The sequence below is a fragment of the Somniosus microcephalus genome, chromosome 28 (genome assembly GCF_052327205.1).
Source record: "Somniosus microcephalus isolate GS21.2 chromosome 28, FLI_Smic_1.0, whole genome shotgun sequence".
NCBI lineage: Eukaryota > Metazoa > Chordata > Chondrichthyes > Squaliformes > Somniosidae > Somniosus > Somniosus microcephalus.
In genome coordinates, this window is record NC_141014.1 from 40,051,891 (window position 1) to 40,072,271 (window position 20,381).

Consider the following 20,381-nt stretch of genomic DNA (forward strand, 5'->3'; position numbering starts at 1 on the left):
AGGGGCAGTGCTGAGGGAGTGCCGCACTGTCGGAGGGGCAGTGCTGAGGGAGCGCCGCACTGTCGGAGGGGCAGTGCTGAGGGAGCGCCGCACTGTCGGAGGGGCAGTGCTGAGGGAGCGCCGCACTGTCGGAGGGGCAGTGCTGAGGGAGCGCTGCACTGTCGGAGGGGCAGTACTGAGGGAGCGCTGCACTGTTGGAGGGGCAGTACTGGGGGAGCGCTGCACTGTCGGAGGGGCAGTACTGAGGGAGCGCCGCACTGTCGGAGAGGCAGTACTGAGGGAGCGCCGCACTGTCGGAGGGGCAGTACTGAGGGAGCGCTGCACTGTCGGAGAGGCAGTACTGAGGGAGCGCCGCACTGTCAGAGAGGCAGTACTGAGGGAGCGCTGCACTGTCCGAGGTGCCGTCTTTCGGAAGAGGCGTTAAACCGAGGCCTCGTCTGCCCTCTCAGGAGGACGTGAAAGATCCCATGGCACTATTCGAAGAAGAGCAGGGGAGTTCTCCCTGGTGTCCTGGGGCCTAATGCTTATCCCTCAATCAACATCACTAAAAAAAAAATGATCTGGTCATTATCACATTGCTGTTTGTGGGAGCTTGCTGTGCACAAATTGGCTGCCGCGTTTCCTACATTACAACAGTGACTACACTTCAAAATTACTTCATTGGCTGTAAAGCGCTTTGGGACGCAGAGGTAGTGAAAGGCGCTATAGAAATGCCAGTCTTTCTTTTTTGCTAATTGCCTCCTGAATCCAGTCAGACTCTCGCCATCAATGGTCTTCCCTCGCAGATCATTCCACAGCTTTTAAAACTGTCGGACTTTCCTTACTCCTAACAACTCATTTTTAACTTGAGCCCCAGTGTACAATCAGCCTGAATCATCTGCCTCACCTCAGAATCACAGAAACCCCACAGTGCAGATAGAGGCCATTTCGGCCCATCGAGCCTGCACCGACACATATCCCACCCGATCCCCGTAACCCCACGTATTTAATCCCCCTAACACTAAGGCTCAATTTATCATAGCCAATCAACCTAACCCGCACATCTTTGGACCTCGCTTTATAATTTTGAAAACTTCAGTTAGGTTACTTCAATTCTCTCTCCCATAGAAGGCAGACCAACCTTGCTTAACCTCCTTGTGAATTTAAATTCACATCAAGATCTGCTTTTCAACAGGAAAAAGGTTTACCTGAAAAAACCCTCTCCAACGTCTGTTAACACAACACATTGGAACATTTCACTTGGCTCCTCAGCCACAAAGCAGCAGGATGTACTCGAGTGGATACGCACGCAACACTCCCAACACAAGCTTTTAAGAGCTCTCAGTTGATGCTTTTCACAAGGATTTCAGAGAAGAGCAATAGTGGGCGTGCAAAAATTTCCCACATTATGTCGATTTGAAATGTACAAAAAAAACCTTTTAAACTGTGTCTGGAGAGAACATCTGAAAGTATAGGGCGAGGTGAGGTGAAGTACCAGTGGTGGGAAGAAGTTGAGATAAAAGGTGCTTTTATGTTGCGGAGTAGATTTAAGGGAAGTGCGGTTATACCGATTGACCCGCGCCTATTTCCCTCCACTTACTTTTTCACACAATGCTGTATGCTAGCCAGCAAAGTGGAACAATAAAGTGGGAATTTGCAAGATCCATGGAAAGATGCCTCCCCACTGCTGGCCCTTTCATATTTTCAAACACGAGAACTGCTTGTATATTGTTAACTGCACCATTATGAAGTAAAAACTAGCAAACTAACATGATTACTTCTTTTGCGATGGCTGGAGTTACAACATCGTAACCTTCTATGGAACAGGGATTATCTCGGTTTTAATTCCGTAACATTGCCCGTCTCCGCCTCAGCTCATCCGCTGCCGAAACCCTCATCCATGCCTTGGTTACCTCTAGACTTGACTATTCCAACGCACTCCTGGCTGGCCTCCTGCGTTCTACCCTACGTAAACTTGAGGTCATCCAGAATTCTGCTGCCCGTGTCCTAACTCGCACCAAGTCTCGTTCGCCCATCACCCCCTGTGCTCGCTGACCTACATTGGCTCCTGGTTAAGCAACGCCTCGATTTCAAAATTCTTAACCTTGTTTTCAAATCCCTCCATGGCCTCGCCCCTCCCTATCTGTGTAATCTCCTCCAGCCCCACAACCCCCCCTCCCCCCCCACCGATACCTGCGCTCCTCTAATTCTGCCCTCTTGAGCATCCCTGATTATAAATCGCTCCACCATTGGCGGCCGTGCCTTCAGCTGCCTGGGCCCTGAGCTCTGGAATTCCCTCCCTAAACCTCTCCGCCTCTCTCTCTCCTCCTTTAAGACGCTCCTTAAAACCTACCTCTTTGACCAAGCTTTTGGTCATCTGTCCTAATTTCTTATGTGGTTCGGTGTCAAATTTTGATTGATAACGCTCCTGTGAAGCGTCTTGGGACGTTTTACTATGTTCAAGGCGCTATATAAATGCAAGTTGTTGCTGATGTCTAAAACCACTTCCCATAACCTCCTACTGAAATGAAATAAAAACAAATACCTGGCCAGTGGTACTCCTAATGCAAGTTGGACACCATTTGCTGCCTCATTTCCCCGTCATCTAATACTGCTGTGGACTTGCTGGGCCAATGCTCCCGAGCCTCCATTGTCAGCTGAGAAATGTTACCCAAGCTGGATTCAGTGCTGTTCCTTCTCCTGCTCGCATTGTACCGCAACAGAATGCTATATGAAGGCAGCATTAGCCAAGGATCCACAGAGAGGTGAAAGGACCCCATTAAAATAAAATTAAACAGAACTGTTTGCTGTACGTATTTCCCCCCCCCCCCGCCATTTCTTTCTTTGCAGAAATGCCGACCTCAGCTTGATAAATGTGCGCAGTGGCATGATTGAAATCTGGAGTTCACCAACACAGCCCCACATCCCATAGCAACAAAGTGCAGTGCAGCACAGAATTCTTGAGCGGCCCTCGAGCCAATCATTGATCGAGACTGTGGTCTTCAACATAAAGTGAGCGGAGCAGTAGATACTTCAAAAGAAATCCTGGCCCTAGCCTAAAACACCTGGCCCTAGCATAAAACAGTCAGCACACTAAATGAGCACGACCCACATTCACCCAGAGACAGCAGCACATTTTTTAAGCTAAGCAGTCGTAAAATTATACGAGTGAGAAATAGATTTATACATTTGCCATGGCAGGAACCTAGATATATGCACACCTTGGAGTTCACAATAGATCTCTGTGTTGTGACTCGGATCAAAGAGAAGAAATTTCCATAAATTGCCCATGGAGGGTCGTGGGTTCAAGTCCCACTCCAGAGACTTGAGCTCATAATCTAGGCTGACACTCCCAGTGCACTGCACTGTCGGAGGTGCCGTCTTGCAGATGAGATGTTAAACCGAGGCCCCGTCTGCCCCCTCAGGTGGATGTGAAAGATCCCAGGTGATGCACTATCAACAACACCAAAGACTACGAGTTGAACTTATACGAAGTAGGCTTTTATTGACTAAGAACTGGAGCATGCCTCTGCTAGTGGATCCATCCTAAGAGCTCCCGGGGGAAGGGTGGTGAGTCACCTTTATACCCGGGCTTAGGGGTGGAGCCAGGGGTGGAGACATGCCCGGACCTGTACAGAGTTAACAGTGGTTTACCACATTCACCCCTCGTTTAAAAAGAGTCCGGCGGGGTGAAGTGTTTCAAAAGTTCGTATACGAAAGTCTCTCCGGGGGTCTTGTCTGCCGTAATGATCTTCGTGGTGCCAGTTGCGGCAGTTCTTTGCCCGCGGCCGCTTCTCGCGTGGGACGGAGCACTGGCGTGTCGTCCTCTCGGGGTAGGGATGGCACCGGCATGTCGTCAGTTCGTGGTAGACACCCCGGTGGTGCGTCGTGGGTAGTGGTGGTGGGTGGAGGTAGTGGATGGTGATCGATGGTGTTTCGGGTGGTACCTGAGGGTGCGAGGTCTCGAATTGAGACTGTGTCCTCCCGCCCGTCAGGATACGCCACGTAGGCGTACTGTGGGTTGGCGTGGAGGAGGTGAACCTTTTCGACCAGGGGGTCCGTCTTATGGCTCCTCACGTGTTTCCTGAGCAGGACGGGTCCCGGAGGCATCAGCTATGGCGGTAGTGATGTCCCCGAGGTGGATTTCCTGGGGAAGACGAACATCTTCTCGTGAGGGGTGGCGTTTGTGGCAGTACAGAGCAGTGATCGTATGGAGTGGAGCGCATCGGGGAGGACATCTTGCCAGCGGGAGATTGGGAGGCCCTTGGATTTTAGGGCGAGCATGGCGGTCTTCCACACCGTTGCGTTCTCCCTCTCTACCTGTCCGTTACCCCGGGGGTTGTAGTTGGTAGTCCTGCTCGTGGCTATGCCCTTCTCGAGCAGGTACTGGCGCAGCTCGTCGCTCATGAACGACGAGCCCCTGTCGCTGTGGATGTAATTGGGGAAGCCAAATATGGCGAACAGGTCGTTGAGGCACCTGATGACTGTGGCGCTGGTCATGTCCGGGCAGGGGATGGCGAAGGGGAAACGGGAGTACTCGTCAATAATATTGAGGAAGTACGTGTTGCGGACAGAGGAGGGAAGGGGCCCCTTGAAATCGACGCTGAGACGTTCGAAGGGGCGGGTGGCTTTAATCAGGTGTGCCCTGTCTGGCCTATAAAAATGCGGTTTGCATTCGGCGCAGACCTGGCAGTTCCTGGTCATGGTCCTGACCTCCTCGATGGAGTAAGGCAGGTTGCAAGCTTTAATAAAATGGAAGAACCTGGTGACCCCCGGGTGGCAGAGATCATTGTGGAGGGTCCGTAGCCTATCGACTTGTGCGTTGGCACATGTCCCACGGGATAGGGCGTCTGGGGGCTCATTAAGTTTCCCGGGCCGGTATAAGATATCGTAGTTGTAGGTGGATAACTCGATCCTCCACCGCAATATCTTATCATTTTTGACTTTCCCCCTTTGTCTGTTGTTAAACATAAATGCTACTGACCGTTGGTCAGTGAGCAGGGTGAAACGTTTACCGGCCAGGTAATGCCTCCAGTGCCGTACAGCCTCCACTATCGCCTGGGCCTCCTTCTCGACTGAGGAGTGACGAATTTCGGGGCCCTGGAGGGTCCGTGAAAAGAAGGCCACGGGTCTCCCCGCCTGGTTAAGGGTTGCGGCTAGGGCGAAGTCGGATGCATCGCTCTCCACTTGGAAAGGGATGGACTCATCCACTGCGTGCATTGCGGCCTTCGCAATGTCCTCTTTTATGAGGGTGAAGGCCGCACGGGCCTCTGCCGTCAGGGGGAAGGAGGTTGACTTGATGAGGGGCCGGGCTTTGTCCGCATAGTTGGGCACCCACTGGGCGTAGTAAGAGAAGAACCCTAGGCATCTCTTCAGGGCTTTTAGGCAGTGGGGGAGGGGTAGTTCCAGGAGGGGGCGCATTCGGTCGGGGTCGGGGCCGATGACTCCGTTTTCCACCACGCAGCCAAGAATAGCGAGGCGCGTGGTGCGGAACATACATTTTTCTCTGTTGTATGTCAGATTCAGCCGTTGGGCCGTACGGAGGAATTTTTCTAGGTTGGCGTCGTGGTCATGCCAGTCATGGCCGCAGATGGTGACGTTGTCTAGATAGGGGAAGGTGGCCTGCAGCGTGTTCTGGTCAACCATCCGGTCCATCTCCCTTTGGAAGACCGAGACCCCGTTGGTGACGCCGAAGGGGACTCGGAGGAAGTGGTAGAGGCGACCGTCGGCCTCGAAGGCCGTGTACTGGCGGTCCTCAGGCCTGATGGGGAGCTGGTGGTATGCCGACTTCAGATCAATCGTCGAGAATACCCGGTATTGTGCTATCTGGTTGACCATGTCAGATATGCGGGGAAGTGGGTATGCGTCTAATTGCATGTATCGATTGATCGTCTGGCTGTAATCAATAACCAGGTGCTGTTTTTCGCCGGTCTTCACTACCACCACTTGGGCTCACCATGGGCTGGTGCTGCCCTCGATAATCCCTTCCCTCAGGAGTCTTTCTACTTCTGATTTAATAAAGTTCCTATGCCCGGCACTGTACCGCCTGCTTTTAGTAGCAATTGGCTTGCAGTCTTTGGCGAGGTTAGCGAACAACGGGGGGGGGGGGTTTGACCTTCAGGGTGGACAGGCTGCATACTTTGCGCGGCGCCGTGTTTAAATTCTGCCGGCTGCAGACTGTAAGTGGGGGCAGGGGCCCGCCGTATGCCATCGTGACGCTCTCCAGATGGCACTGGAAGTCTAATCCTAGCAGTACGGGAGCGCAGAGCTGTGGCAGGACGAGGAATTTAAAATCTCTGTACTCCACGCCGTTCACTGTCAGAGTCGCTACACAGTAGCCGCCGACATCCGCCGTATGGGACTTTGAGGCCATAAAGACCTGGTGGCGTGTGGGCATAACCGATAGGGAGTAGCGTCGCACCGTGTCGGGGTGGATGGAGCTCTCCGCGCTTCCGCAGTCGAAAAGGCAATTTGTGGCATGGCCATTTACCTTTACGTTCATCATGGACCTGGCTAGTTGATGGGGCCTAGATTAGTCCAGGGTGATGGAGGCCATCGTCGAGGTCGGTGGGTCGCTGTAGTATTCGCCCGCGCCGGGGGCCTGGTCTCGAAATGGTGTCCAAGATGGCGGCTCCCCCGCGGCTGGTGGTGCCCAAAATGGCGGCCCGCACAGCTCACACGTGGTTGGTGGGGTCCAAAATGGCAGCCTGCACGGTTCACACGCGGCGCTGCTGGAATTGGGGGTCGATTTCGCCCTGCACACTCTCGCATAGTGGCCTTTCTTGCTGCATTTGGAGCAGGTCGCGTCCTTTGCTGGGCATTGCTGTCTGGGGTGCTTGGCCTGGCCGCAGAAGTAGCATTTCTGGCCTCTGGTCATTGCAGCTGTAGTTGGGCTGCTGGCGGCTTGTGGCCTTACCGGGTCCCAAGATGGCTGCTCCAGTGACATCCACGTGGCCATCCGGTCAGGGGGGTAGGCGCCCATGTTCTGGAGGGCCACGTCTAACGAGTTAGCGAGGGCCACCGTCTTCTGCAGGTCGAGCCCCCTCTGTTCCAGCAGCCTCTGCCGAGTATAGTTGGACCTGATGCCGGCGACGTAGGCGTCTCGGATCAGGTCTTCCGTGCATTCCTTGGCCGTCACCGCTTTGCAATTACAGGCCCGGCCGAGGACTCTCAGTGCCAGTAAATATTCGGCGCCCGATTCCCCGGGGCGCTGTTTTCGGGTAGCCAGGAGGTGTCTGGCGTAGACCTCGTTAACAGGCCTCACGTATTGTTCCTTTAGCGCCGCGATGGCGGCCGCGTAAGTTGTGGCGTCTCGGATGATCGAGTAGACTCGGTGGCTCACCCGTGAGTTCAAGACAAGCCGTTTCGCGTCATCTGTAGTGACGGTAGTGCTGGAGGCCTCCAGGAAGGCTTCGAAACAGCTCAGCCAGTGTTCAAAGTTATTGGCTGCATCTGCTGCTTGAGGATCCAGGTCTAAACGTTCCGGCTTCAAGATTTGCTTCATGTCGAAAATTTAGTCAATAAAATTGATGCACTATCAACAACACCAAAGACTACGAGTTGAACTTATACGAAGTAGGCTTTTATTGACTAAGAACTGGAGCATGCCTCTGCTAGTGGATCCATCCTAAGAGCTCCCGGGGGAAGGGTGGCGAGTCACCTTTATACCCAGGCTTAGGGGTGGCGCCATGCCCGTACCTGTACAGAGTTAACAGTGGTTTACCACACCAGGGCACTATTTCGAAGAGCAGGGGAGTTCTCCCCGGTGTCCTGCCCAACATTTAGCTGCCTCAACCGACATCACAAACAGATGATTTGGTCATTATCACACTGCTGTTTATGGGAGCTTGCTGTGCGCAAATTGGCTGCCGCGTTTCCTACATTACAACAGCGACCACACTTTAAAAAGTACTTCATTGGCTGTGAAGCGCTTTGGGACGTCCTGAGGTCGTGAAAGGTGCTATATAAATGCAAGTTCCCTCTTTACTGGGGGGGGGTTATGCCAATCTGAGATGGCGAGTTAAGGCTATGGCACGTTAAAAGTGGAACAGCTTTAGTATATTTTATTTATAGTGCACGCCTAGCAACAATTCTGTGACCTACGGAATAAATTAAAACATACCTAAATTCAAAAATGCATCTAAGAAATAATGACAGTGCCAACAGCAACTTGACACAGAAGTGCACAGAGGTCACAAGTAAAATTTTGAAAGCGTTACGTCCGTGTATAAGATACAGACTGCAGCAGAAACGGTACAACAGGTGTTTACTCAACGTGGCTCACACTGCAACTGACTGTACAGATTACTACTCAGTGCCATATACAGGTGTGGTCACTGCCAGTACTACAGTATACATGAGCTGTAAAAAGTAGTTCCCCCCCTTAAAGGTATATACATTACAGAAAGCAAAGTTCTTGGTGTACCAGAAGTTTTACAATGTTGCAACAGGGCCGGACACAAATCGCTGACCGTGTGGAGGGGGGGGGGCGGCTGACAGGAACAAGGAAACACCACCTTTAGTTTAAGTTTCTGGTACCCACAGAATTTCAATTGTTCAGGTTACTTACAGATTACACAGCTGGATGGTTCATTAATATACAATTTTGTCATAATTTAAGGGTTCCGTTAGAATATTAGCACCAAGTAAATGTGAAAATGTTTTGGCTGTTTCACATTAAAGAAAACGATTTGGAGTCAATGTTCTGCACTTACTGATTCATAGAATCAGAGAAATTTACAGCACAGAAGGAGGCCATTCGGCCCATCGGGTCTGAACCGGCCGAAAAAGAGCTCTCCAGCCCAATCCCGCTCTCCAGCCTAATCCCACTTGCCAGCTCTTGGTCCGTAGCCCTGTAGGTTACCGCACTTCAAGTGCACATCCAAGTACTTTTTAAATGTGATGAGGGTTCCTGCCTCTACCACCCTTTCAGGCAGTGAGTTCCAGACCCCCACCGCCCTCTGGGTGAAAAAAGTTCTCCTCAACTCCCCTCTAATCCTTCTCCCAATTACTTTAAATCTGTGCCCCCTGGTTATTGACCTCTCTGCTAGGGGAAATAGGTCCTTCCTATCCACTCTATCTAGGCCCCTCATCATTCTATACACCTCAATCAAGTCTCCCCTCAGCCTCCTCTTTTCTAAAGAAAACAACCCCAGCCTCTCCAATCTTTCCTCATAGCTAAAATTCCCCAGCCGAGGCAACATCCTCGTAAATCTCCTCTGTATCCTCTCTAGTGCAATCACATCTTAACCTAACTACATCAGATGTTGGAAAAGGTTTTTTTTAGAAAACGGTACTCGGGAGAGTTTGAGGGTAATAATTGAAACATCGACATACTCGGACTATAATCTTGCCACTTGGTTAGCAGTGTTGCCACCAGCCTTTCAAGAAAGCATAAAAGGCATGCGTACACAATGATCATATCGTCCAGTTCAACTGTAGGAAACACCAGCGCTAGTTATAGAGACTGTCCTTCCAAAAGGTGGACTCTGAAGAAAGCACGTGAAGCTGCAACATGAAGTCGGAGGCCGGTCGCTACAGAATTGATTTATGGTTCCCGACTGGGATTACACACAGACACGGAATTCCCACTTTGGCCGACAAATTTTAGATGTTTTGAGCTTGTGAGTGGGAACGCATGCCTTCTGAAAGCATCAAAAATAAATGTTTCCTTAATAAGTTTGTAAAGTGCACGTCATCCAATGGAACGCGAGCAAATTTTAAACTGAATTGACTGGCATGGGAGTTATATCCCATGTGGTGTCACCCTAATGGTGCAAGAGGAGCTTCCCAACGGTCTCACACCCTTTAATTGGGACCTGCCTCTGCAGTTATATGGTTAGTCACTTTTTATCTGTCACCTGAAGATTAATACACAAAAATTGTACTGGTGCAATATTAAATCATACAGGCTTAATTGCATTTTCGTTGTACTGTATTGATTCAACAGTTTTGTTTAGTCTACAGACTGAGAGGGGATCTTATTGAGATAGATTCAAGATCTTTAAAAGGCCTCAAGAGGGCATGGCTGAAGCTCAGGACAGGGGTTGTGAATGGACAGAACAGATTCACACAGAGGATGGTGAATAGGTCGAAGGAACTGCCCAGGGAGGGGATGGAGGCCGAGAACATCAACAATTTCAAGAGGGAATTGGAAAGGTATTTGGTGACAAAAAACAATCGAAGGATATAGGTACGGAATCGTGTTTTCTGCAGCTGAACTCTGGTGCCAACTAACTGAACTGAAATGGCCTCTGCCAGTCATGTACATTCTTAAAATTCTTATACTCTAATCCTCTTGTATGAGGAGAATAAAAGAGTAAAGACGTCTTACTGCAATTATATAGGGCCCTGGTGAGACCACACCTGGAGTATTGTGGACAGTTTTGGTCTCCTTACCTAAGGAAGGATATACTTGCCATAGAGGGAGTGCAACAAAGGTTCACCAGACTGGTTCCTGGGATGGGTGGATTGTCCTATGAGGAGAGATTGAGTAGACTAGGCCTATATTCTCTAGAGTTTAGAAGAATGAGAGGTGATCTCATTGAAATATGTAAAATTCTTGACAGGGTAGATGCAGGGAGGATGTTTCCTCTGTCTGGGGAGTCTAGAACCAGGGGGTCAATTGCTTCACTCAGAGGGCTGTGGAGGCTCAGTCGTTGAGTATATTCAAGACTGAGATCGATAGATTTTTGGATATTATGGGAATCAAGGGATCTGGGGATAGTGCAGGAAAGTGGAGCCGAGGTAGAAGATCAACCATGATCTGATTGAATGGCAGAGCAGGCCCGAGGGGACAAATGGCTGACTCCTGCTCCTATTTCTTATGTTCTTATATAGAGGACAGCATTCCAGAGCATTTTACAAAGAAGATGGACACTGTACAAGGGTTAGAGGGGAGAGAATGCAGGGAATAGGAAGATGAAGCAAAGGCACGAGAGAAGGGTTGCATGGAACTTTTGAAAGCAAGGAAGGAGCTGGTGGAGAGAGCAGGGTGGATTTTGGGAGGTTCGAGAGGATGGAGGCATAGTGGGTGTAAGAATGGCTGCCAAAGATGGAGCGGAAATGCGCAGCATCTGCGGAGCGGAGGTACGCGTGGGGACATACAGCTAGATGGTTGAGGGAAGGTGGGAGAAAGTTTTGCAGGGATACTAATAGATTACATAAGCCTACACAGAGACAACATAAAATTATGTTAAAAAAAAGATGTATTAAATCCCAACTGAGGGCAGATCACCATTTCAAACCCACACTGGGACAAGCCTTGGCTAAAACTGGTTCCCAACATCACTGTATCCTAAAGGTTCAAGCAACACATAGACAACTATTTTTTCTGGATTACTGGCCCCGGGACCACCTTAAAACGGAAAGCTACAAGTCCAGATACTGATCAAGGAAATTAAATCCTAATTGTGGCCAGTTCCCATTTTCTTTCTACGATTTTCAAAGCCTTGCTTTTTAGGTTGGGTTTTTCCTCTTGCCACACCCTATTGCTCAGTTTCTTTCGCTTTCTGTTTCTAATCGTGGCTACAAATCAAAACCATACTGTGCGATTCATCTGATCCTCCTCGCAATCGCATTCTATGTACACAATGTGGGCTTTCACACAACTTTTAAAAAGTTAATCTCGAACCAATCGAATTTTCTTTAACTCAGGTGTATCCAATTTTTTTTTTTTTTTAATGAAAAATTTAAAAAGTATAGCTCGAGACAAGAGCACTTGACAGGATTCAGACCAATAAACACAGATTGTTTCACAAATTCTCTCTTTAGTGCGTAATTTATTCAGCTGTAAGGAGGTCTATGCTCCCATTCAGCCCAGTTGTCAAAATTGCTCTGATCGAAACTTGGATAAAAGCTTAATTTTAAAAATTAGATGTGGAGTTAAGACTCATAAGCATGTAAAAATGACCAAACCGAGCTAAACTTTGAGAGTCGTGTTAGTCACTGTTGTTGTAAGGTCGCGTAACCACACAATTAAAACTAATTATTTAAAGTACCGATGAGCAAGAGCTAGAAAGCTAAACTAATCTTGCGACAAGTTCGTTAAATATACAGTCACTGGATGATGTCTCCCGAGCTGCTACATCATGAAAGGTAACCAGCTGACGATGTATAAAGCAGGATGTACTTTGTTTTTTACACACACGTATATAGATATATAAGAAATTGCAAGTTCTTTTGAGGTAACTAAATCTTATTTGCCGCACAGCATCACTTTTTCCTCAAAATCCAACTCCCTGCCACAATTATTTAGTCCGACTAATTCCCTCTCTAAACCTTGCCGCATCTCTACTTCTCTCTCCTCCTCTAAGACCCTCCGTAAAACCCACCTCTTAATATCCCCCTCCTTGGCTCTGCGTCAATCTTTGTCTGACTACGTTTCTGTGAAACACCTTGGGTCGTTTCCGACGTTACAGATGTAGCAATGTGTAACTGCAAGCCGTTATTAACCAATGAAACAGTAGCTTCCATCAGAAGTGTCACCATCCCTCATGCACACACATATCTTTGTCCCTTAACTCAGAATAACTTTCTGCAGATTTAGGAGAAAAAGTTTAAAACACCAACAGTGTAGAGAACCAACTGGGACCAGTTACTGAACCCTAATAATGTGAGGTAGCAGAATTAATATCCAAAGTTGAAATGACCAATGCACTTCTGGAGGTGTTGAATCTGGACATTCCAGAATGAAAGCCCTTTAACTTTGTAACTGTGGAATCCATGACTTGAGAATGCAGAATCAAAATCCCCCTCCCTATGTCACTCAGTCTCTCTGGGACCAGGAAATCAGTTCTGCACAAGAAATTATATTTTCCATTTATTAATGATACTAGCAGCAAATTTTGTTTTAAAAATATAACTTTTTTTTTAAAAAAAGCTTCCAAACAGCAATCATTGGTCTTGGCACAGAGCCCCATACATCAGCGTGCTGAACACATATCTCCTATTTTGGGCCACAATGTAAACATGCTGAAACATTGAACCAGCTCAGTGCATTTACCAGGCCACAAGAGGTAGCTGCCATTCCCACTGCACATGGGGAGACTCGGGCAACAAGTGGATTTCAGCTAATCGTTGGAACGTGGGTCAGCTTGTGAGCAATGTTTCCTGAAAGCGGTGCTTTGTTCTGCGTAGCCTGTCTCTTTCAGTGCGCCGTCCCTTTAAGTTTCCGTGCATGCCCGGTATTTACAATGAAGAATCCGGTGAGCGTCCTGCGTGGGACCTTTCACATTACTGCACGGCCACGCAGCTTAGAGGGAACATTGTCTGTGAGTACCATCAACGGACTTGGAAAGAACTTGCTCAGGCGTGTACCTGCTTTCACCACCTCAGAACGCCCCAAAGCGCTTCACTGCCATTGAAGTATTTTTTGAAGTGTAGTCACTGTTGTTATGTAGAGAAACACGGCAGCCAACGAGCACAGCAAGCTCCCACAAACAGCATCGAGTTAAATGACCAGTAATCTGTTTGTGTGGTGTTGGGTGCCAGTACTCCCCTGCTCTAGTTCTATGGGATCTTCTACATCCACCCGAGAGGGCTCATCCAAAAGATGGCACCTCTGACAGTGCAGCACTCCCTCAGTACTGCCCCTCCGACAGTGCAGAGCTCTCTCAGTACTGCCCCTCCGACAGTGCAGCACTCCCTCAGTACTGCCCCTCCGACAGTGCAGAGCTCGCTCAGTACTGCCCCTCCGACAGTGCAGAGCTCGCTCAGTACTGCCCCTCCGACAGTGCAGCACTCCCTCAGTACTGCCCCTCCGACAGAGCAGCACGCCCTCAGTACTGCCCCTCCGACAGTGCGGCGCTCGCTCAGTACTGCCCCTCCGACGGGGCAGCGCTCCCTCAGTACTGCACCTCCGACAGTGCGGCGCTCCCTCAGTACTGCCCCTCCCACAGTGCGGCGCTCCCTCAGTACTGCCCCTCCGACAGTGCGGCACCCCCTCAGTACTACCCCTCCGGCAGTGCGACGCTCCCTCAGTACTGCCCCTCCAGACAGCGCGACGCTCCCTCAGTACTGTCCCTCCGACAGCGCGACGCTCCCTCAGTACTGCCCCTCCGACAGTGCGGCGCTCCCTCAGTACTGCCCCTCCGACAGTGCGACGCTCCCTCAGTACTGCCCCTCCGACAGTGCGGCGCTCCCTCAGTACTGCCCCTCCGACAGTGCGGCGCTCCCTCAGTACTGCCCCTCCGACAGTGCGGCGCTCCCTCAGCACTTCCCCTCCCGACAGTGCGGCGTTCCCTCAGTACTGCCGCTCCGACAGTGCGGCGCTCCCTCAGTACTGCCGCTCCGACAGTGCGGCGCTCCCTCAGTACTGCCCCTCCGACAGTGCGGCGCTCCCTCAGTACTGCCCCTCCGACAGTGCGGCGCTCCCTCAGTACTGCCCCTCCGACAGTGCGGCGCTCCCTCAGTACTGCCCCTCCGACAGTGCGGCGCTCCCTCAGTACTGCCCCTCCGACAGTGCGGCGCTCCCTCAGTACTGCCCCTCCGACAGTGCGGCGCTCCCTCAGTACTGCCCCTCCGACAGTGCGGCGCTCCCTCAGTACTGCCCCTCCGACAGTGCGGCGCTCCCTCAGTACTGCCCCTCCGACAGTGCGGCGCTCCCTCAGTACTGCCCCTCCGACAGTGCGGCGCTCCCTCAGTACTGCCCCTGGGAGTGTCAGCCTAGATTTTTGTGCTCAAGTCTCTGGAGTGGGGCTCAAACCTACAACCTTCTGACTCAGAGGAGCGAGTACTGCCCACTGAGCCACAGCTAGTTCTCAACACTCTAAGAAAAATGCAATCAAAAGTTGAGTTTTTTTTTTATGGGTTTCATTTTTTTTAAACCGTATTAACACTAGCCCTTGGTTTGACACACAAAGCATGCTAAGTCAGTGTTTCTCAAACTGGGGTCCATGGAGACTTTCCAGGGAGTCCGCAGTCTAAGGTAGTAACTTCAAGCCGGTTCCTCTTTATAAAACCGACTCTGATTCAGTTCTTGCGAATTATTCTCAATGCCCACCTCCTCACAGGGGCACACAGCTCTCACTCACTTTGCAATGAGCACTCCCTGCCAGTCGTGCCGATTCCTCTCCCTGGCGCCGGGACCCTGCGCCATCCTCCCGACACGTGATCAGATCGCCTGCGGGGGCCCTTCAAACACGTGTTCACACAAACACGTACAATCCCCACAGTGCAGCTGTTACAGAACGTGCCGGTGGGACAGTGTGGCGGTGAGCCGTGCTTCCAGCAGCATCCCAGCACGTGCGCGTGCCCTCACTCACCTCGGCCAGCCTGCTGACGGCTTTAAAAACTGTCCAGCACTAAGTGGCTAATAGTGACCATCTGTTGCTGCGGAGTGAGTGCCCAGCATTGGTGCGAGAAGCAGGCACACCCATCTATCTCACTGATTGCTGTAAGTAAATACCTGTTTTCTTAAAAGCATTATTAAAACAGTTTCCATGCAGCACTTCCATATTATGAGTATTATAATTTAGACGGGGGGGTCCGTGATTACTAATCCATTTGGAAAGGGGTCCAAAAAAGTTTACGAACCACTGTGCTAACTGAACAGATGCACAATCACGGCTACTTTTGTGAAGTGCAACACAGGGGATTCACTCTCCAGTTTATCCTTGCTATGCAGTACGCAGCCCACATGATGTACATCTTACAATCTCTCTATCTCCGTCTCCCTCCCAAACAACCCTAGCGAGGTTGAAAACACAAATGTTCGATGTATGGAAGCACAATGATGCAACATACAGGTAGGGCAAGCCATTTCTTATGGCGAAAAAAATGCTGTGCGCGCATTGCCCATGAGCCAGAGGCTCGCTGTATGGGTGCCCCTTTCCCCTTCGCAACACTTGTCGGCTAATGCAGCCCACTCCCCTTATTCTGCACTCACTCTCTCCCTCCCTCTATTCCTACACTTACACACTCTCTTTATCCCCAAGCTCCAAGTGACCCTGTTCAGAAGCCAGTAGTTTCAACACCTCCAGGACTTTTTAAATACTAAATTGTGATCCTCGGACAGCAAACTGCAGCCAGTAAATGTACAAATTCAGATTTGTCGAGTTGGGTCAAATCATTTTGTCTTACATATTTGGTACACAAAAACCTTTAAATAAAAATCCAGGAAGGCGTAATTCAACTGAAGCAGAAACTCACTTATTTTTGAAAATCAAATATGGAGTTAATACATTTTCCTTCTTTCCGTCACATTTAGCCAAAAAGCAAGGCTTTGCCTCCATGGATACAAGGGGAAATATTTCTGCTTTGAATTTGTCCCAGTTTCCACATCGAACGTGTTCCTGTTTCCTATGCTTTTTACTGGATCAGATAAGAGGAAGTATTTAAAATACCGCAAAGCTGAAATCAAAACAGAAAATGCTGCAACTACAGAGCTTGTCTGCTGAGCCTTAGGAGCATTTTCAGCTTTTACTTTCTGACTTCTGAAGTAAACTCAAAAAACTTTTTCTTTGCTTTTTTAGTTAAGCAACTTTAGATAAAAGTCAGTGGCCAACCCAGGGGTGAACCCTGAGAATGATGCAACCTTGTTAGTCCGGACTTGCCTCGGAACTTGCAGCTGTTCCACTTTTGGCCCAGAACAAATTCCCAACCACAAATTTGCCTTTTACAGGTAGACTACCTTTTATCCGAACTTCCGAAAACCGAAACCCTCTAAAAACCAAAGGTTTTTTCGTTCAGCGTAAGTCGTGCGCACGACATGACCAGAGTGGCGCACGTCTTACGCTGAGCAGAGGGTCAGCGTAAGTCGTGCGCACGACCCCGACCCCCGCCGACGACCCCCCGCGGATCCCCGCCGACCCCGACTCCCACCGACCCCCCCCGCGAACCCCCGCCGACCCCGACCCCCGCCCCCGACGACCCCACCCCCCCGCCGACCCACCCCCGACAAATTTCCCAGTCTTATAAAATACCTTCCGAAATCCGAAATTTTCCGAAAACCAAAACACGGCTGGTCCCGAGGTTTTCGGATAAAGGATAGTCTACCTGTATTACAAGGATTGAGTGCAAGACCAGCCTAAACAATGCAATCCAGACCCTCGACCATAACTGCAATCCCCGGCCGAGGAGCAGGGGCTAATGGCCCCAGGTCAGACAGGGTATGACCAGTGGTGAGCCCAGGAGAGGGGGAAATAGAAATCCCCAAAGGAAATGTTTGTTTAAAAGGGGAGGGGGGATGGTTAGTAATTATCAATATCCAATTGCATACTGGCCAATTGCCGGGCTGAGGCAGCATTTGCAAACTGGCGAGCGGGGCGGGTTGCCAATTGGCAGGCTCAGGGGTGAGGGTTTTTGGCAACTGGGAAGCTCGGGGGGGGGGGGATAATTGGTGGGCATAAGGCCTTGGCGGGGGCTGTTATTGGCATTCCCAGGAGAGAGGGGGTAATTGGAGGGCCGGCGGGGGGTGGGGGGAATTAGCTGGCCCGAGCCAGAGGGGGTGGGGTAAGTGTCTGGGGTTAAGGGTAATGGGTGGGTGCAGGGGGGTAATGGGAGGAGGGGGTAATGGGGGGGCGGAGGTAACGGGGTGGAGGGGGCAGGGGCAACGGGAGGGGGGGCGGGGGCAACGGGGAGGGGGGGCAACGGGGAGGGGGGCGAGGGGGCAGGGGGGGGCGGGGGGAACGGGGAGGGGGGGCGGGGGGCAACGGGGAGGGGGGGGCGGGGGCAACGGGGAGGGGGGGCGGGGGCAACGGGGAGGGGGGCGGGGGCAACGGGGAGGGGGGGCGGGGGGCAACGGGGAGGGGGGGCGGGGGCAACGGGGAGGGGGGGCGGGGGCAACGGGGAGGGGGGGGCGGGGGGCAACGGGGAGGGGGGGGCGGGGGGCAACGGGGGAGGGGGAGGGGGGGCGGGGGCAACGGGGAGGGGGGCGGGGGCAACGGGGAGGGGGGGCGGGGGCAACGGGGAGGGGGGGCGGGGGCAACGGGGAGGGGGGAGGGGGGGGGCGGGGGCAACGGGGAGGGGGGAGGGGGGGGCGGGGGGCAAACGGGGAGGGGGGAGGGGGGCAACGGGGAGGGGGGCGGGGGCAACGGGGAGGGGGAGGGGGGCGGGGGCACGGGGAGGGGGGGAGGGGGGCGGGGGGCAACGGGGAGGGGGGAGGGGGGGGCGGGGCAACGGGGAGGGGGCGGGGGCAACGGGGAGGGGGGAGGGGGCAACGGGGAGGGGGGGAGGGGGCAACGGGGAGGGGGGAGGGGGGGCGGGGGCAACGGGGAGGGGGGGGCGGGGGCAACGGGGAGGGGGCAACGGGGAGGGGGGAGGGGGGGCGGGGGCAACGGGGAGGGGGGAGGGGGGGGCGGGGGCAACGGGGCGGGGGGGGGGCGGCGGGGCAACGGGGAGGGGGAGGGCGGGGGCAACGGGGAGGGGGGGCGGGGGCAACGGGGAGGGGGGCAACGGGGAGGGGGGGAGGGGGGGCGGGGGCAACGGGGAGGGGGGGAGGGGGGGCGGGGGCAACGGGGAGGGGGGGAGGGGGGGGCGGCAACGGGGAGGGGGGGCGGGGGCAACGGGGAGGGGGGCGGGGGCAACGGGGGAGGGGGGCGGGGGGCAACGGGGAGGGGGGGCGGGGCGGGGGCAACGGGGAGGGGGGGCGGGGGCAACGGGGAGGGGGGGCGGGGGGCAACGGGGAGGGGGGGGCGGGGGCAACGGGGAGGGGGGAGGGGGCAACGGGAGGGGGGAGGGGGCAACGGGGAGGGGGGGAGGGGGCAACGGGGAGGGGGGAGGGGGCAACGGGGAGGGGGGAGGGGGCAACGGGGAGGGGGGGCGGGGGCAACGGGGAGGGGGGGCGGGGGCAACGGGGAGGGGGGGAGGGGGGCGGGGGCAACGGGGAGGGGGGGCGGGGGCAACGGGGAGGGGGGGCGGGGGGCAACGGGGAGGGGGGGGGAGGGGGGCGGGGCAACGGGGAGGGGGGGAGGGGGTGGCGGGGGGCCAACGGGGAGGGGGGGCGGGGGCAACGGGGAGGGGGGGGGGGGGACGGGGGTCAACGGGGCAGGGGGGGCGGGGGTCAACGGGGGAGGGGGGGCGGGGGTCAACGGGGGAGGGGGGGGGCGGGGGTCAACGGGGAGGAGGGAGGGCGGGGGGTCAACGGGGAGGAGGGGGGGCGGGGGTCAACGGGGAGGAGGGGGGGCGGGGGTCAACGGGGAGGAGGGGGGGGGCGGGGGTCAACGGGGAGGCGGGGGGGGCGGGGGTCAACGGGGAGGAGGGGGGGGGGGGGGCGGGGTCAACGGGGAGGAGGGGGTCAACGGGGAGGAGGGGGGGCGGGGGTCAACGGGGAGGACGGGGGGGCGGGGGGTCAACGGGGAGGAGGGGGGCGGGGGTCAACGGGGAGGAGGGGGGGGCGGGGGGGGTCAACGGGGAGGAGGGGGGGGGCGGGGGTCAACGGGGAGGAGGGGGGCGGGGGTCAACGGGGAGGAGGGGGGGGTCAACGGGGAGCAGGGGGGGCGGGGGTCAACGGGAGGAGGGGGTGCGGGGGTCAACGGGAGGAGGGGGGGCGGGGGGTCAACGGGGAGGAGGGGGGCGGGGGTCAACGGGGAGGAGGGGGGGCGGGGGTCAACGGGGAGGAGGGGGGGCGGGGGTCAACGGGGAGGAGGGGGGGCGGGGGTCAACGGGGGAGGAGGGGGGCGGGGGTCAACGGGGAGGAGGGGGGGCGGGGGGTCAACGGGGAGGAGGGGGGGCGGGGGTCAACGGGGAGGAGGGGGGGGCGGGGGTCAACGGGGAGGAGGGGGGGCGGGGGTCAACGGGGGAGGAGGGGGGGCGGGGGTCAACGGGGAGGAGGGGGGGCGGGGGTCAACGGGGGAGGAGGGGGGGCGGGGGTCAACGGGGAGGAGGGGGGGCGGGGGTCAACGGGGAGGAGGGGGGGGCCGGGGAGGGGGGCGGGGGTCAACGGGGAGGAGGGGGGGCGGGGGTCAACGGGGAGGAGGGGGGGGCGGGGGGTCAACGGGGAGGGGGGGCGGGGGTCAACGGGGAGGAGGGGGTCAACGGGGAGGAGGGGGTCAACGGGGAGGAGGGGGGGCGGGGGTCAACGGGGGAGGAGGGGGGGCGGGGGTCCAACGGGGAGGAGGGGGGGCGGGGGTCAACGGGGAGGAGGGGGGCGGGGGGGGGGGGTCAACGGGGAGGAGGGGGGGGGCGGGGGTCAACGGGGAGGAGGGGGGGGCGGGGGTCAACGGGGAGGAGGGGGGGCGGGGGTCAACGGGGAGGAGGGGGGGGCGGGGGTCAACGGGGAGGAGGGGGGGGCGGGGGTCAACGGGGAGGGAGGGGGGGCGGGGGTCAACGGGGAGGAGGGGGGGCGGGGGTCAACGGGGAGGAGGGGGGGGCGGGGGTCAACGGGGAGGAGGGGGGGGCGGGGGTCAACGGGGAGGAGGGGGGGCGGGGGTCAACGGGGAGGAGGGGGGGCGGGGGTCAACGGG

General features: G+C 55.0%; 2 protein-coding genes across 7 annotated transcripts in view; one reads left to right on the forward strand and one right to left on the reverse strand.

Annotated features, from left to right (window-relative positions):
* LOC147099635 (trinucleotide repeat-containing gene 6B protein-like) overlaps positions 1 to 20,381 on the reverse strand; it is a 199,804-nt gene that overhangs the window by 175,055 nt on the left and 4,368 nt on the right. The window contains exon 2 of one of the 6 annotated variants that reach the window (XM_085969897.1): positions 16,129 to 16,290. The exons of the other annotated variants lie outside the window; for them this stretch is intronic. The gene's annotated coding sequence lies outside the window, so the exon portion shown is untranslated. The remainder of the gene's footprint in view (positions 1 to 16,128; positions 16,291 to 20,381) is intronic. 6 annotated transcript variants of the gene reach the window in all.
* The window catches only part of LOC147099636 (uncharacterized), a 41,854-nt gene continuing 31,566 nt past the window's right edge, over positions 10,094 to 20,381 (forward strand). Inside the window, exon 1 of the mRNA XM_085969213.1 lies at positions 10,094 to 10,137. Coding sequence (XP_085825339.1) covers positions 10,094 to 10,137 — 44 coding nt within the window. The remainder of the gene's footprint in view (positions 10,138 to 20,381) is intronic.